General features: G+C 47.3%; 1 protein-coding gene across 1 annotated transcript in view; it reads left to right on the plus strand.

Moving 5' to 3' along the window:
- Positions 1–14,968, plus strand: part of GABBR2 (gamma-aminobutyric acid type B receptor subunit 2) — a 349,564-nt gene extending 334,596 nt beyond the window's left edge. The window contains exons 16-19 of the mRNA XM_026013320.2: positions 813–995; positions 3,533–3,662; positions 7,391–7,508; positions 10,652–14,968. Coding sequence (XP_025869105.2) covers positions 813–995; positions 3,533–3,662; positions 7,391–7,508; positions 10,652–10,817 — 597 coding nt within the window. The 3' untranslated portion in view covers positions 10,818–14,968. The remainder of the gene's footprint in view (positions 1–812; positions 996–3,532; positions 3,663–7,390; positions 7,509–10,651) is intronic.
- The last annotated feature ends 3,180 nt before the right edge of the window (positions 14,969–18,148 follow it).

The following is an 18,148-nucleotide window of genomic DNA, read 5'->3' on the forward strand; positions in this document are numbered from 1 at the left end:
CCTCTAGACCATGGGGTCCTGGCGGACGGCGGTCCTAGCTCCCTCAGCCCCTGCTCTCCAGAGCAGGCCCATGTCAAAACAGGAGTGTTTCTTGAAGAAATGAGTAAGATCAGGGTCAAGCGGCAGCCTTATCTCTCCTCTAACAATGCTTTTGTCCATGACCGAGCTGGTCACCGGTCTGTCCTCAACACTCACCAATGGTTCCAGTAAGAGAAGCCTTCATTTGCCTCCATCCACTGTCTTCCAATGTCACCCTCAGGATTATTTTCCATGCAGAATGAGGCCCAAGGCAGAGTGAGGCTCAGCTGGCATCAGGCCAAAGGGGAGCTGGTGGGCTCCACGGGGTGGTTGGGATGCAGGTGGAGTCAGGATCAGGAGACCAGACTTCTGCTGATGAGGAAGGGAACTGAGGGATGCCTGGGTGGCTAAGTGGTTGAGCGTTCTGCTTTTGGCTCAGGTCGTGATCCCGGAGTCTTGGAATCGAGTCCTGCACTGGGCTCCCTGCAGGGAGCCTGCTTCTCCCTCTGCCTATGTCCCTGCCTCTCTCTGTGTGTCTCTCATGAATGAATAAATAAAATCTTTTAAAAAAAGAAAAAAAAAGGAAAGAAACTGAGACTCAGTGAGAGGGGGGAGGGGCCTGCCCAAGGTCACAGGCAAGCAGGTGGCAGAGACCAGTCTGAGCCCAGGGCTCCAGACTCCCAGCGTGCATCCACGCTGCCTCCAGCGCAGGACCTGCTGCGGCGGAGTGGACGGGAGATGGTGCGGGGGGAGGACCTCTGGCTTCTCTCTTCAGCTCCACCTTGTCCTTTCAGCTCATCACTCTGAGAACAAACCCAGACGCAGCGACTCAGAACAGGCGATTCCAGTTCACTCAGAATCAGAAGAAGGAAGATTCTAAAACGTCCACCTCAGTCACCAGTGTGAACCAAGCAAGCACGTCCCGCCTGGAGGGCCTGCAGTCTGAAAACCATCGCCTACGAATGAAGATCACAGAGGTAGCTCCCCCAGCACTGGCAGCCAGGGCCCCAGCCTCCCTCTGTCCTAACGCAGGGCTTCTCAGAGCTGCCCCTCCCAATCTTGCCCCCCTCTAAGAACCCCCCGCCCCCCGCATCGGTCTGTGCAGTCCCATGTGCTGGGATTACAGCCATGAGAACCAGGGGGGCCGTGCACTGGACAGAGGCAGTTTGTCAGAATCCGCTCACCAGGCCCAGGCTCGTGGAGTCCAGCAATGCCTCGATTCAAGACACCCTCAGAAAGCAAGGAGTTCTTAGAGATTTGTGAGCTCCCAGATTATGGGAGCTTCCTAAGTGTGTGGAGGAACCCCCCCCCCCTTAATTTTTCACTCTCCCAACCCAATAACCACCCTCATCCATATGATATACAGCAAGACAGGAGGGGGTGAAGAGAAACTTTTCAGGCAGGAGAGATTGCTGAAGTGGACCTCACTGTTGTCTTGAGGGTCCTTAACTCTTTCTATAGCATTCCAGGGAGGCTATACCTAAATTCCTTTGTGCCCAAGCCAGACCTCAAATTCTGGACTTTCTGTACCTGAGAGGGGAGACCAAATTATCTTCCTCTTCTTCACCCTTCTCTTTGAGTCCAGCTGTGTGACTGGCCTATGGTCTGAAAGCATGTGCTTCACAGAGAAACCCTCATTTAAGAGTGGGATGGGGAAGAAACAAAGGAGTGTGTTGGCAAGGATACTTGCTAAGTTACTGTAACAAACAGGTCCCAAAACGAAGTGGCCCAAAGAAAATATTTCTCTCACCTAATGGTCCTCAGGAGATTGATCCAGGTTGGCAGGCAGCTCTGCCTCCATGGCCATGGCTGAATGAGGTTCATTCACACTTGCTGTTTGCCACTCCCCAGTGTCTGTTCCTCACTAGGACAGTTAAAACTGGGTGGAAGGCATGGCCTGTTCCACCATGTCTCAGGAAGGGAAGAGGGAATCCACACAAGAGATAAGCAAGTAATACAAAAATTGTGCACCTTTTGGGTCTGCTCCAGTTACCTTGGCAAGAACTTAACATGATCACACTTAGACACAAGGTAGGCTGGGAAATGATGGTCTCTAGCTGGACAGTCGTGAGAAAGGAGTGGGATCCGGGGTTGCCAGAGTAGATACAGGACGCCCCAGTGAAATTTGAATTTCAGACAGCCAGTCATACTTTTAGTATAAGGATGACCCATACAGAATTTGGGATATACTTACACTAGACAAATGATTCATTGTTATCTGCAATTCAGATGTGACTGGGCATTCCATTTGCTAGATCTGTAGCCTTTTGGGGTGCTCACATTTAGTCTGTCACAAAGATCTATGACACAGAGTTCTGTGCATCTAAACCTGATGGTTTAGGATGAGATAGCCCCCCATTAGACCCCAGAGCAAAGTAGGAAAGGTTTCCGTCCTTCAAAGCCAATGGCCGGTTCTGCTTTAATATCAGACCTCTCTATGACTAGAACTACCCTAACTTGACACTTGACTTTTACTTGCATACTCCAGCAAAAAAGAGTTCACTCACTTCAGGAAACCTGAAACCGAAGCCAGTGTCAAATCCCTAAAATGTTGGGTTGTTTTTCCTGGGATCAAATCACAATTGGGCCTTCTCTGATGCTAGCCCTGCTGTTTGAGTCACACACACAAAATGTATCTCTCCCTTGAAACTTATTTAAAAATTAATGACTGTGCTCTTGACATTAGAACAACACTTTACAGTTTATAAGTTCCTCTCCCTTATACTATAGTAGAATGCCCACTGCCTTCCGCAATTACCACCATGTCCCCAGCACATCCACAGGCACATGCGCGCGCGCACACACACACACACACACACACACTCACATGCACACACGCCAGGTTTTTCAAGGGCTAAAGTGCCCCAGGGCTTGCATCCGACTTTTCTATGACCTGAAGGCAACTGCAGTGCATCCTCTAGAGGAGCACCTACGGTCTTGAGCTTAAGCGTCCATGTGCGACTCACAGCTGACCAGCCCACAGATCTGTCCTCCCCTGCTGGGTATCAACAACAATTGTAGTACTTTTATTGTAGTAGCAGGTTTCCCTTACGATGTGTCAAGGACTGGGCTAAAGTTTAAGTGCGTTGCCTCATTTAATCTCCAAATAACCACAGGAGATAGGTACTATTATTACCGCATTCTGCAGATGAAGGAAGTCAGACTCAGTCTCTCACAAGCCTGTACACAGACGGTAAGGAGCAGCCCTGGGTTTGCCCCGAGGCCTGTCGAACTTCAGAGCCTGTACTCTGACACCACCCTACCTCCCTTGGCTTGCCCAGCTGTTCCCTCAAGGCACAAGCCTGCATTGGACACATGACTGCAACAGCTCCTTGTTGCCATTCCAGCTCCTCCTGCAGCAGCAGCCAGCAGGGGCCCTCTGCAGCTCTGCCCCAGCCGGCAGTGGTCTCTCTCATCCTCCAGAAGCCTGCCTGGGGCCCAGTCCCATGTGCCTGTGAGCTGGGGGAAGGGCTGGGTCAGGGGCTCTGACTCAGCTGGAGCCTTTGTCTTTTAGCTGGATAAAGACTTGGAAGAGGTCACTATGCAGCTGCAGGACACACCAGAAAAGACCACGTACATTAAACAGAGCCACTACCAAGAGCTTAACGACATCCTCCACCTTGGGAACTTCACGGAGGGCACAGGTAGGATGAGACAGCGTCCCTGCAATGTGGGGACCTGGGTATCACACACCAGCTGGCCATCTTCCACCTTCCCGACAGAGAAACTGAGGCTCAGAGAGGGGGTGGGGATTATCGGAAGCCACACGGGCGCAGCTGGAGTATCTGGAATCCACAGTTCGGTGTCCGTTTGAAGTCCTGCCCTCCTAGAGCCGGGGCTTCTGTCTCTCAGTCTCTTGGATTCCAGTGGCGCATGTACGTGACACGGCCAGCAATCCCAGGGTTCTGATTGGAGGCACATTGTTCTTAATGAATAGTTTACTTACGTGTCCCAGAGACATTCCACAGTTTCGAATGTGCCTTCTCACCGTATAGGAAAGGAGTGGTCAGTTAGATATGATGTGACACTCAATCCCACCAGCCACTTGGGAAATGCAAACCAAAATAACACAATCCAGTCTTAGCCTACATTTCAGCAAACTTTTTGGAGATCACCAATGTTGTTAAGGGTGTGTAGAAAGAGGCATTCTCCTGCAATGTTTTGGAAGTCAGTCGGGCACATCCAAATGTTTAGATGTTAAACCTCTTGATTAGCATTTCCACTGGCGAGATCTTGCCCCTGGGAAATACTCCCACATGGGCAAAAAATATATGGGTGGTGTTCATCACAACATTATTTGTAGGTGAGAAAAACTGGAATTAACTTAAATGTTCAGCATTTAGGGCGGTTTCATTCATTATGATGCAACCAAACAAGGTGCATAATGGGGTGGATCTATTTGTACAAATATGGAGAGCTCTCCAAGTGGAAATAGCAAGATGAAGGCTAGCATTACAATACACATACATGCACACACGTGTACACGTGTGGTATGTGTGTTAAGTGCATTTTTAAAAGGCTTGGAAGAACAAACACCAGATGGTAAACAGTATCCCCCTGTATGAAAAGGAACAGTATGTGCAGAGAAGGAATTCTTCTTACATTTCATTTAATATACTTCTCTGTTGTTTGCATTTTGTTGGCATTTATTCATTGATATGCTATAAAATTATTTTTTACATCAATGAAAAATCTTTAGTTTCTTTTTTTGGTTTTTACAGTTTCTTTTATTCTAATTACATAAGTAGTAAGTATTCTTATTATAAAAGCAAATTATAAAATTCTTACTATGTAAGGTGTTGATTGCAAAAAAAGTTTAAGATAAATAACAAGTAAATTGAAAGAATAAAAATTATTCACAGTAATTTTAGTATCTGGAAAAGGTGGATATTTCAAAGTAGTGGAAGGAAATGAATTATTCAATAAATTTAATAGGGGTGATCCCTGGGTGGCGCAGCGGTTTGGCGCCTGCCTTTGGCCCAGGGCGCGATCCTGGAGACCTGGGATCTAATCCCACGTCGGGCTCCCAGTGCATGGAGCCTGCCTCTCCCTCTGCCTATGTCTTTGCTTCTCTCTCTCTCTGTGTGTGTGACTATCATAAATAAATAAGTAAATTTAAAAATAAATAAAAATTAAAAAATAAATTTAATAGGGATAAGTGGATAGCCATCCGGAAAAGAATAAAGTTAAATTCTTACCTCACACCTAACAGAAAAATAAAGTCTAGCTGGATAAAAGATTTAAATGTAAAAAGTGAAACCATGAAAGAACTAAAAGAAACCACAGGAGAATTTTTTTTAATAATCTCAGCGAAGAAGGCCTTTCTCAGTTTGATGTAAAACACAGAAACCACAATTGAAAAAACTGATAAATTTAACTATAAAAAAAAATTAACAACACAAAAGCCACCATAAATAGTCAAAAAATCAAACAAACTAAGCCAAAAAATATTGTAACTCAGGAAATGAGCTTATTTTCTTACATATGCGAGAAATTTTATATCATTTATATGAAGTATATACAACTATATGCAAATTAATTTTTAAAAAGACCAATAACAGAAGAAAAATGGGCAAAAGAGAGTTCTCACAGAAGGAAGTGCAAGAGGTCCATATGTTTATGGAAAGATGCTCAAGCTCTCTCCTCAGTAAAAGCGTGCAGATGAGGGGTCCCTGGGTGGCTCAGTCAGTTAAGCATCTGCCTTCACCTCAGGTCATGATCTCAGGGTCCTGGGAATGGGCTTCCTGCTGAGGGTGCTTCCCTGACCCTCACCCACCCCACTGCTGGTGCCCTGTCCCATCCCATGCTCACTTGTGAGCACTCTCTCTCTCTCTCAAATAAATCAATAAAGTTCCTTTTTAAATGCAGATGAAATTTTTAGTGAGATGCCATTTTCACCAAAGAGACTGGCAAAGACAAGAGATCAAAATATTGCAGTTTGTGGACACAGTTGGGGAAATGGGCATTCTCAAACATTGCTAGTTGAATTTGAAATTGTTATGACCCAGTAGTTCCTTCCATATTCTAAGAATATGCAGTCAACTTTATCACTTGATAAAGTTGCTGTGAACCATGAATTAATTAGTGAATACTGAACCACTGCTCCTGGATGAAATACAAGGTTTGGTTCCTGCAACGCTTTCTCAGGTTGACATTTTGGTCAACCAATCAGTGAATCAATGCACAACTTTGTTGCATGTGTGTTTCTGTTTGAAGACATCTTATTTAATATATTGTTGATTCATTAACACTATTCATTAGCACTATAATTCATGCCTGAATGAAGCCCATCTAACGCATATATTTTCTTCATCAGACACATCACAGCCTTCTTGCACTTATGCATGCGTTATAGTGCTCTTAACCATGAGGGCAATGTGAACTTTTCAACACTGTGTGTGTGTCAGCAAATGGCCCTGAAAGCATTACCAGTATTGATTTGGGGGTTGCAAATAAATTTGAGTAAGTAGACGAGTTCACAAATACAGAATCCATGATTAAAGAGGACCCACTGTCCTCACATGGGGGCAAAATGACATTCACTAAGTGACCCACTGCAAAAAAATCTACAAAACCCCGGTACTCCTCCAAACCCCTTGGTGGGGGCCAGGTTTTTGTATTCAATATTTCTTTAAATCTCTCCAGGTAGTTCTGAAGCACATAGGGTTGAAAGCACCCACATCATCATGTTTTGTGCCTACACAGTATTTCTTTCAGTGGAGCCCTCATACATACATAAGTTGTAATCCGTTATTACTTGAAAAATTCAGATTAGTCCCCACTTCTTTATATTATAAACAATGCTGATGTGAACATCTTATGTATAATTTCACACACTACCTTCATTATTTCCTTAGGATAACTCCCTGAAGTAAAAATTCTGGGTAAAAGATACTTACTATTTTTTAGTGTTCGATGCTTATTGACAGTGACCTCCAGAAAGATTACACCAATTTAAATTCCCACTAGCAGTTTACTGACTATTATTATTCTTTTCAGTCTTTGGCAGTCTTATGGATATATATTTTACCTTGGAGGGTTATTTCCTTTGTCATTACATCCCTGTGCACCAGTGAAAAAGGCTTTTGTGTATTAGAACTTTTCATGTCCAAGCTATGTTGCTTACATTGGTTGACTGGATTTCCTCCCTTTTTTCTTGGAAAAAAGAAATTCCCAGGATGCCACTTCCATCCCTGGGTGGAAACTTTTGGGTTCATTGCCTTAGTCCTGAGAGAACTACTGCAGAAACCACAGCTCCAGAGGGGTAATAAGGCTCTTTTGCATTCTCTCTCCTTGGGCAGCATCCTAGAATGACTGCATTTTTTTAATGAAGTTAACAGAATGTATTGTGATATTGTTGTTTTGCATTCAGATGGGGGAAAGGCCATTTTAAAAAATCACCTCGATCAAAATCCCCAGCTACAGTGGAACACAACAGAGCCCTCTCGAACATGCAAAGATCCTATAGAAGACATAAACTCCCCAGAACAGTAAGTACTTTCTCCTCTAGAATTCTTGTGAAAGAGCATGTTACTCATGCACAGCAGTTTCCATCTGCACCACATTTTCCCATGCATTATTTTTTTTTGAAGTCCACAGCAACGTCATGACACAGGTCAAATTACAATGCTCATTTTACAGATGAGAAAACGAATATTCAGAAAGGGGAAGTGACTTATCAAAGCTCGCCCAGTTTCTAAGTGCAGGAGATCAAATTTGAACCCAGGTCTGTCCTATCATCGAACCCACTGAGGCACACTGCCTTCGTTATATATAAAACTTAACCTTGCTAAATGCACTTAATCCACAACTATTCACTGACACCTACTATGTGTCAGATGTTAAAGTGAAGAAAACTGATCCCACTGGCTGCATTGGCTCCAGAACAATTACTGATTGTTATTGGCAGTAAACAATTATTGATTAGTTATATGGCAGCCATCAGTGGTTTACTTATTAGTACCCTCTGCTAGAGTGTAAGCACCTTGAGGATAAGATATGAGCCCCTCCCATGTCCCTTGGACTCAGTGCAGCTTCTGGCACTGAGTCGGCTTTTGGCAAGTGTCTGTTGAATGAATAACAAAGATGCCTTCCTTCACAGAGCTTATTTTATCCAGTGACATAATAACTTCATTAAAAAAGCAAAATCTGGTGTATTAAATTGTAAGTGCTTTGGAGAAAAATAACTTAAGGAAAGGCGTTAGAGATTGTAATCTTAAACAGAGCAATCAGAGAAGATCCAATGAGAAGGTGACATCTAAGCAAAGACTCGGACATCTCTGTTAGCTTTGATCCCACTGGCAATTTTTAGTTCTTCCTTACTTAGAGCATCTTGGAAGCAGAGATTAGAAATGTCAACACTGATGGCACCATCGTGGGTGGCTCAGTTGGTTAAGTGCCCGACTCTTGATTTCATCTGCGGTCATGATCTCCAGGTCCTTAGATCGAGCCCCACAATGGCCTCCACACCCAGCATGAAGTCTGCTTGATATTCTCTCTCTCTCTCCCTCTGCCCCTTCCCCTGCTTGCTGTCTTGTGCACTCCCTGTCTCAAGTTAATTAATTAAGTCTTTTTTTTTTAAATGTCAGCACTGAAACTTGGTCCCTGGGAAGTGACAAGCACCAAAGACAGCCAGATCACCGACTGTAGTGTAATTTGGGGCCATTTAGTGTTAGAGCCAATAGTCTCTCAACCCAGTTAGCTCCAAGGCTTCATTGGCTCCAGAACAATTACTGATGTTTATATGGCAGTCGTCAGTGGTTTGCTTATTAGTACCCTCTGCTAGAGTGTAAGCACCTTGAGGATAAAGTATGAGCCCCTCCCATGCCCCTTGGACTGAGTGCAAGTTCTGGCACTGAGTCGGTTTTTGGCAAGTGTCTGTTGAATGAATGACAACATAAACCAGGACCTGCAGACAGCAACATGCCATGGCTCTGAGAGCCATAGACAGATGTCCACCTTGCCCAGGCAGATAACCCTTCCCAGGAGCCCGGACAGGGCCCTTTTATCCCATGATAAAGAGTTTCTTCCTCAGCTCCCCATTCCTGGACTCTTTGCCAGCATCCTCTTGTGTTAAAGAGTAGATCATACCTCAGGTTACACAGGTTCAACTTGAACTTCAAAAGGAGAACTCCAACACACTAACCTTGTGAACACCTGTGACATGTCCTTGGTAGAAACTCTCCCACGAACAGGTCCTTAGGGAGTGGGGGCAGCACTGCATCCATCCCCATCCATGTCAGGACCCCATCCGTGCCAAATATACACACCAGGGGCATGCCTGTTGGGATTTGCCTTCCTCACAAAGCACTGCGGTTTTCCAGAAGAAGCAGGAGCCCCACCTTCCCCAGTTCTGGCTTTGTTTCCTCTTAGTAAGTTACATAAACCCTGTACCCTTCCCTAGCCTTTATAATAGGAATAGCAATCCTTTTCCTACTGGGCTTTTTTGTGGGTTTTTGTGGGTTTTTTTGTTTTTTGTTTTTTGCTTTTTTTTGAAGAGCTGAGGGTAGGGGGTAGGGGGGGAAGTCCTCACTTGAGCGGTCAGACACTGAAGACACAAGGAGGCCTAAGGATTCTGAGAATGCAGCTTCCCAGGTACGAGAGAGAACCACACAAGATGCAGCTGAGCAGAGCACATCCTGCCCCCCCCCCCCCCCCCCACCAGCAAGCAACCTTTTCTACAGTCAAGGTGACTTCTTGGCCTGGGGCAGCTCTGATGGGAACTTGGGCCCAAAGACCGTGGCAGTGAGAAGGGAGTCAGAAGGCAGCTGCCTTTCCCCCTCCCTGCACAGAGTCCCATACCACCCCCACCTCCGCCTCGCCTTGGGGCTTCTCTGGCTGTGCTTCTGCGAATTCACCCAAACTCTGGGAGCTCGGAGGCAGAAGGAGCTCACTCTCTGAGTTTAAACTGGATAGTGAAGGGAAAACAGTTCATCGGCATCGGGAGGTAGAGAAAGTATCCCGGGCTGGGGGAAGAGCATGTGCAAAGGCAAGGAAAAGTGGCCATAAGCAGCGTTTTAGGAGAAACCAGCCGCCAGAGGGCAGGGTTTGGGTGCAGGGCCAGTGGAAGTTTCACCTGGAGAATTAGGCAAGAGATCTTAGGCAAGGTTTTACCCTCCCTCCCCACCAAGGTTGGAAAGGTGACACTAGTCACCAAGGAAGCTGAAAGACAAGGAAGGAACCTATTGGAATCAGCCCAGCAGAAATGGCTGAGGTCCTGGCAAGGCAGGGGCGGAGGAGCCAGTGAGGAAGGATGGAGCGCCAGATGCCTCCCGGTGCATTTGGAGGTTCGAGAGAGAGTGAGAACTGTCTATGTCAGCAGCAAAGCCCCATGAGATGAGCAAAACCTGTTCTTAGGAATCGCTGCATGCTTAGGAAGGCTGCATCCCCTTCACCTACTCTATCTCCCTGGTTATTCGCAGGACAGTCATTGGCAGGTGTAGGCCTGCACCAAATACCTGCTATTTGGGTGAATAAGGTTAGATGATGGGAGGGACAGATCTTGGATGCAGGATAACTGTTCTCCCACCATCAGCTTCTTAGCCAAAGCGAGCCCAGGGAACATTCGGTGAGCGGCCAGATAGCCTTCACTAAAACTCCTCTCTCCCCCTTCCTCTCTCCCCCCTGCCCACAGCATCCAGCGCCGGCTGTCCCTCCAGCTCCCCATCCTCCACCACGCCTACCTCCCGTCCATCGGAGGCGTGGACGCCAGCTGTGTCAGCCCCTGCGTCAGCCCCACCGCCAGTCCCCGCCACAGACACGTGCCACCCTCCTTCCGAGTTATGGTCTCTGGCCTGTAAGGGTGGGAGGCCTGGGGCCGGGGCCTCCCCCATGACAGAACCACACGGAGCAGAGGCTACAGGAACGCTGTCAGCTCTGGCTGCAGAAAAGCTGGGCGCCACGGCTGGCCTTATGGGACTGCTCGATGGCACTCAGGTGGACAGGATTGGGGCACTTGGCACCTGACCTCGCGCCTTATTTGTGAAGTTTTTATTCTTTCACAAAGAAGAGGAATGGAAATGACTTCTTCCTTGATGTCTGCAAAGAAGAGGAGCTGGGATATTGGAAACTTGGCAAAAAAAAAAAAAAATCCTAGACAAGGAGAAAATCACTAGAACTCCAGCTAGAAGTCACCGAGTGTCCCTGAGCAGCCTTGAGAAGAGGCGAGGGGCTTCTGGAGAAACCACCTCTGCCTCTGCACACGCATCCCTGGCTGTGGGCCCCCGCCCTCCACGGGCCAGCCCTTCTCCCCTCTGGGGAAGGAGGCGGGCAGGGCAGCCAGGCCCCCAGCTGCCAGTCCAGCCAACCCCAGCCTTCCTGGAACAGGGAGTCTGCAGGGCAGCCAGGTGGCCCGAGGGCTGGGGTACGGGACCAGGCTGACTCACGTGCCTCCCGGTGGGACCTTACTCTCTGATAAATGCCACACATTAACACAATAACACCCGTTCCGGGACTGTGGGGATTTAGGGCACGTCACTGCAGACACACTCTGCAGCAATCACTGACAGTCGGTCATGCACCCACCACGTTGGCCACGTCCTTGTGTTTGTATCAGGTGTTCCAGTAATCAGGGGGACCACCCGAGCTAATCATGGAATGTCTGTTCCCAGCAAACACACTAAAGAAAGACTGTGCACTTTAACCTCTCATCAGGGCCCAAGGGCTGGCTGGGGTTGGTTTTTTTCCACTGACTTTGTTTCTGACCAAAGTGAATGGGGCATTCTGCTAGAAGACATCCCTGTAGTCGTAGGGAGAGAGTTGCTAGCCAAGGGCTCCCCTTGGCTTCCATCTGGACAAGCCAGGGAGCGCCCCCGCTTGGGGGTCACGGGGGTGACCTGTCAACACACTGGTTCTCATTCATAAGATCACTCTTCCTTTTCAACCGAACCTCAGAGAGCACTGGCCTGGGAGCCAGGCAAACCCAGGCTCAAGTCCTTACTCCATGGCTGACTCCCTCCATGACCTTGGGAAAGTCACTGGTGTCTCTCTGAGCCTGTTTCCCCTCCCCAACAAATTGGGGTTGGAATAACACCCGTCTCCTGCCTACCTCATAGGGTCACTCTGAGGATCAAAACTTGATCTTGTCCAGGAAAGCTTCCTACCAAACAGTGAAGCAGCCCTGACCCATGAGGTATCAGGATGACCATGACCTTCGGCCCCCACGACCGCCAGGGGTTTGGCCCAGAGAAGCTCCCAGCACAGCCCTCTACCAGGATAAGCTGGTGGAGAGAGGCTCCCGACGACTTTTGTGACATTCCTAGACAGGTTCGTTCTTTGCTTAAAGAAAGACCTGAATGACAGCGTCCAGGACGTCTGCACAACTGAGCAGTCGCTCACTCCCTAAAGAAACCTAATGGCAGCTTCAACAGGCAGGCAATAATCTCTTCCCAGACCACTGAAGTCAGGAATATACTGCTGTCACCACCAGACTTTGACAAAAAGGGCCCACAGGAATCTTACCATCGCCAACATTTCAAAACACCCTCTTTCACGTAGCATAGCTCCCCCCTCCCCTCCCCCCCCCCAGAGAGGTTATGGAGGTACTGTAGCTTTTAGGGAAAAAAAAATGTCAACACATCACAGGTCAAATTGAAGTCATTGTCTGTTTAGGCACTACGAATCTCGAATCTCGAATCTCGGTGTTGTCACTCACTGTGTATTACCAGTATTTACTTGCTTTCTTGATTTCACCAAAACCAGATTTAATTTAAAGGACCACGTTAATTTTTCCAAGGGAAGGAGACAATTCATTGTACATAATGTATACACACACACAAAAAAAATATACCTGTAGAAATATTATTCCAGCATAGCAGGAAACAAAAAGAAACAAAAGTATTGGGCAGTCGGAGGTGAGTGTGTGCGTCCGTAACCCGTTGTGACCCCCTCAGCGTGCACAGTCTTCTAGGTTAACCCACAAAGTACATTTTCTGTCTTAATGATACTGTAGGTTTACCCATTTTTTTTTAATTTCCCTGCAAATAACGAGACCCACAGAAGTGACTCTAGCTATCTAACGGTTCTGTTCTTTTATACGCAGCAAACACACCGTACATTTCCGAAGAGGCTTCAGCCTGAAGGCATTTTCCAGTGACGTTAGTGCACAAACGCTTTAAATTAGACTGGGACTGCCAGAATCAAATGTAAATGAGGAATTTCTCGTACCCCTATTGCATGGTATCAATTTTTAATAAATTGTTGCAAATTTGTTTTTATGAATAAAAGGGGAAAAAAAAAACACAGCCAGTCCTCTTTAATGCCTCCTCATCCCAAAGTGCAGGTCCCATCAGGTCCCGTTCCTCCGCTCAGACACTGGGGGCACAGTTCTGGGGTGCCTCCTCAGCGACGATGTCCCTTCCTTCAGAAGCTGCCCTGCCCTACCCTCTGCAGATTGTAACAGAGCAGCGCTGCCCCCCTGCGACTGCAGCTGCTGGATCCCAGGGTAGGGACATGACCTGAGCTGGGCCAGGACTTGCCTTCTGCAGGATTCCTCCATTTAAGGAAATTTAGTCAGCCATGAAAGAGAAAAGAGAGCCGATATAGAGAGAAATGGGATCTAAAGATGGGCCCTGATGGTGTCTGAATAGCTGGTCAGCTGTTCCAGAAGGCCGGCAGCACCCTGGCCTTTCCCATGATGGGAAGGATTTTCAGTTCTCCAAATAAATTACTTTTTTTGGCTAGTTAAGTCCAATTCCCATCTGTTGCAAAGAAGTCCCTAACTAACCTAGAAGCCTCACTGCCTCCCCAGCCACGACTCTCTAGGCCTGACAGCCTGTGGTTTGGCCCCATTCTTTCCAGCCTCCTCACGTGCTTCCCCACTTAGACTGCGCTTCCTGCACTATGCTGAGCCCTCAGCCTGCAGCTCTATTTCAGATACCCCCATTCTTCAAGGTCCCATCCAAAACACCTTCCGAGATCCCTCCCCATGAAATTCTCTCTTCCTGTTTTCTGTACTCAGGATGCTGTCCCCCTCTCGTGGCACTGGGTACATGCTCACACTGGCTCCTTCTCCCATTCCACACCAGGAGCTCCCGGAGGATGGGAGTCACATCTGCTTCCTGTGTGTCCCACCCAGCAGCAGGCCCTCCCAGTGGTTCAGAACAGTCTTCCATGAGACTTTTGGAGAATTAAACAATTTGGCTGAGGCACGTCCATGTTGGTGGCTGGGTCTGAAAGACAGAGCAAAGGCAAGGTGGCCAAAACAGCCTGGGGAGGCCCGTGGCCATGTGACTGGGTGGAGGCCAGAAGCGGGGACTGGACCCACAAACATCATTGGAGGACTGGTCCCAGGTTGGAGCTTTCTAGTGCCGGATCCTCAATGATGAGCCTGCCAAGGAACAGGCCTCTTGAACCTTGGCTGGAAGAGGACTCTGCTCCATGACATCTAGGTTACCTAAGTAACAGGGAATATTTTATTCCACAGAGCCGAAAGTCTTAAAAACGCTGAATGCAAAAGTAGAAATCTTAGAAGGTGATACCAGTAACGCAATGGTCACCTGGATCACAAAATCAAGTCCACACTCAGAGCTTTGGAGTGGGGTGAGATTGAAGGGGTTGCTGGCCTCCAGGCTCCCGTGATGACAAAGAGCTATTGGCTTGGCACTCTTCGCTCTTGATGTCTTGGCTGCTGTCTGGACCCTGGTTTATCATATCTGTAACTGGAGAGCTCTGGCACTCGTGGTGAGTTAGGGCTCTGTGTCAAAAGGAAAAGCCTTTGATTCCCCTCCATCTGAATTCCAATGCAAAAACCCCAGAGCAGTGTTTCTGAAACTAAAAACCACGGGGACACCTTTTAACACACAGTATCGACTTAAATTGTTTTTATAAAGTTACCCAAATATGTTCAAACGAAATATAAGCTCATGCTTACATCTTTCATATAAAAGCAAAACAAATTTATAAACTCAATGCAAATAAAATGACAAAACCAATAAAAATCGTATTAACAACATTGATTTAATGGGATAGATGAGGTTTTGCAGAAAAATAAATTGCAGCTCACAACATGAGCACAGCACCGACTGCTCCCAAGCACACTCCTTTGAGCTCAGCCTGCCTGGTGTGATGACTCAATTATCACACTGCTTTTCTTTATTTTAAACCACTGTGAAAACTTCATTTGTTCAGCACTCCGTGATATCATGTGGCCTTCACTTGGCTCTCACAGATCACTTCCTGCTCAATTCACCTTTGTGTTTTTCTCCTGAGCCATCGACAATGATGGGGCCACCCAGGTAATACACACAAATCAAATGGTGATTGAGAGATGATGTTCACTGAGCACTAGGCAAAGTGCTTTGTGGGCATTAAGCTCATTTAAATCTCGCGGGGACCCCAGAGTCGGAACAATTATTGCCATCCTTTTGCAGCTAAAGGTACTCAGGCGCAGAGGATGAGTGCTGTCCTGAGCCACACAGCTGAGATTGAGAGGGGAGTTTAGCAGGCACAATGCCAGGACACACCCTCTTCACCACTTCCCTGAATTGCTCATCAGAAGCCACTGGATTCCGATGACCAGGAACATGCCTAGTTAGATGATCTTGAAATAAAGGTACAATCTTTTTGAATTTAGTAGATTTGCACACCTCTGTGATTCATCCCTGCATCCCCCGAGGCTCTAAGCCCCAGTCTGAGCGTCTCTGGCCAGGACAGTGTGAGCAGGGGAAGCTCCCACTGTACTGACACGCAGGCAAGCCAACGATATGCAAAAAGCTACAGCAGAGACAGAATCTGCCCTAGCTGCCCATTGCCTGGCCCCCACCCTCGTCCCCGACCACTGCACCAGGAGCGCTCAGGCCTCCAGGGTCCAGTTAGACTCTGCTCGCCTGGGGCAGAGGAAGAAGTTGGAAGATGCTCGCTCTTCTGGGGAGAAATGCCAGCTTTAGGTGGGATATTTGCTGCTTAAAAATGATCAGGCTGGTAAAAACTGGAAAATAACCAAATGCTATCAACAGAACAGGGAAAAAAGTGATATAGTATATTCACAGCAAGGAATTACAAAAAAAAATTACAAGTACATGTGATATGAATGGATCTAAAAAAAAACCATGCAAACTGAAAGAAGCCAGACATAAAGAGAGTGTACCGGAAGATTCCAATAATATCAAGTTCAAAAACAAGCGAGGCTAATCTATTAGACATCAGAATAGTCGTTGCCCTTGGCGGGATGGGTAGTGGGAAAGATGGTATGAGAGGGGCTTCTGGAGGCCAGTAATGTTCAAGTTCTTCTTTTTTTTTTTTTAAGATTTTACTTATTTACTCGTGAGAGACACAGAGAGAGAGAGGCAGAGACATAAGCAGGCTGCCCGCAGGGACCCCAATGCAGGACTCGATCCCGGGTCCCCAGGATCACACCCTGGTCTGAAGGTGGTGCTAAACCGCTGAGCCACCCAGGCTGCCCTCAAGTTCTTGATCTAAGCACTGGTTACACGGGTGTGTTCACATCATGAAGATTTTTTGAGCTGTACACTTATGTGTGATTATACACATCTATACACACATGCATATACATATAATCACACACAATATATAAATAGATAGTCACACACCGGAAGTATATACCTCCATAAAATATGCCTTTTCCTGGGCAGGAAAAGAAATTAGTGTAGAGTCTACGAATATTCTGCAGCATAAGGACAAACAGCAGAGAACATGCTAAGCCTGGGGGCGCCTGGGAGGCTCAGTCACTTAAGCATCTGCCTTCAGCTCAGGTCACGATTCCAGGGTCCTGGGATTGAGCCCCACGCTGAGCAGGGAGCCTGCTTCTCCCTCTCCTTTCTGCTGTGCTTTCTGTCGCTATCTCTGTCTCTTTCTTGCAAAAATAAATAAATAAAATCTTCTAAGAAACCAAACCAAAACAACAACCAAATAAAAAAAAAAAAGGAAAAGAAAAAAACACGCTAAGCCTGAACATGCTCTGGGAAAAGATGTCCTGCAGGAAATAGAAGGAAATGTCAAATCTCGTTCAATCTAGAGTCTCAAGAAAAACAGTCAAACCTGATTTCTGTGAGACAAATATAGATTTATAGGTAAATCGGTGAGGCAGTACACTGAGTAGAAAAGGAGAGAAGAGAGAGAGGGAAGGCAGGAAGGGAAGATTCTGGGATCACGGTAGTGTCAGCAGCCCACACATTTAACTCCTTCCTCCTTCTAATTCCTTGCTACAGTGGCTCACCCAATAGGGGAAAGTCATGCGACGATTCTACCTAGACCATTTCTGAAACCTAGAGAAGATGTCTCATGTGCACTCCTAAAAGCTGTTTCCACTGTGTGGGGAAGAGCCGGGGATGAGAGCACCACGGGCCAGCCTCTTCCTACAGCCCATGGAGAAGGCCACTTGGGAGTAAATTTCAACTCCGTAGTGGGAAAGCCACTGGAATATTACCAGCGTCTCCGGATTTGGTTTCAGAGCTTCCACCCTGAGGTCTAAGGACCACGAGATGTGAAGCTGTATTCTCAATATAGGCTTGCAGGAAGTCGTGGTTTCATGTGATTGCTGCAGAACAGACCTGCAACCTCCACTTTCGCTCCCCCTGCCTTCCCCAACCCTGTGCGTACAGCCTGAAGGTGGGGGTGAGGTGGGCCTAGTGGATCAAAACTAGAGGACACAAGAGAATGTGGAGTCCAGGGAGCAGCAGCCAACTCTTTTGTATCCCCTGGAGAACAGGGTGGGCATTAGACAAGTTCTCCTCCCCTATAAGGTGAGGGGCACCCAAAGTTTTCTTCGCTTTCGTACCCTCTTCCCACCACCATGTAGGGGACAGTCAACACCCTTTAGCTGAAAACTTCAGAACCACTGGACTGCCTGATGCTGGTGGGGTGTGGAGAGATGGCCCAGCTGTGGGTGGCTATTCCCTGTGTGACTTGGCAGGAGACATGGGTTTCCGGTCGGGTGGCTGGATACTGAGGAAAGTTGTGGAGGGACCGCTCATCTTAAGAAAAGCGAAGGAGTGGTACACCTGTGGGCAGGCTGAAGAGGAAGGAGAAGACTGAACTTCTGGAGCAGGCTTCTGTATCTCCTTGCTGTTCTCAGAGCATCCCCAGGCGCCAGAGTAAACACGAACGCAGCATCAGTAAGAATCCCTTGTGTCATCTCCAAGGAAACTCCTACCCCAATAAAATCCTTCCTTTT

The sequence above is a fragment of the Vulpes vulpes genome, chromosome 12 (assembly GCF_048418805.1).
Source record: "Vulpes vulpes isolate BD-2025 chromosome 12, VulVul3, whole genome shotgun sequence".
NCBI lineage: Eukaryota > Metazoa > Chordata > Mammalia > Carnivora > Canidae > Vulpes > Vulpes vulpes.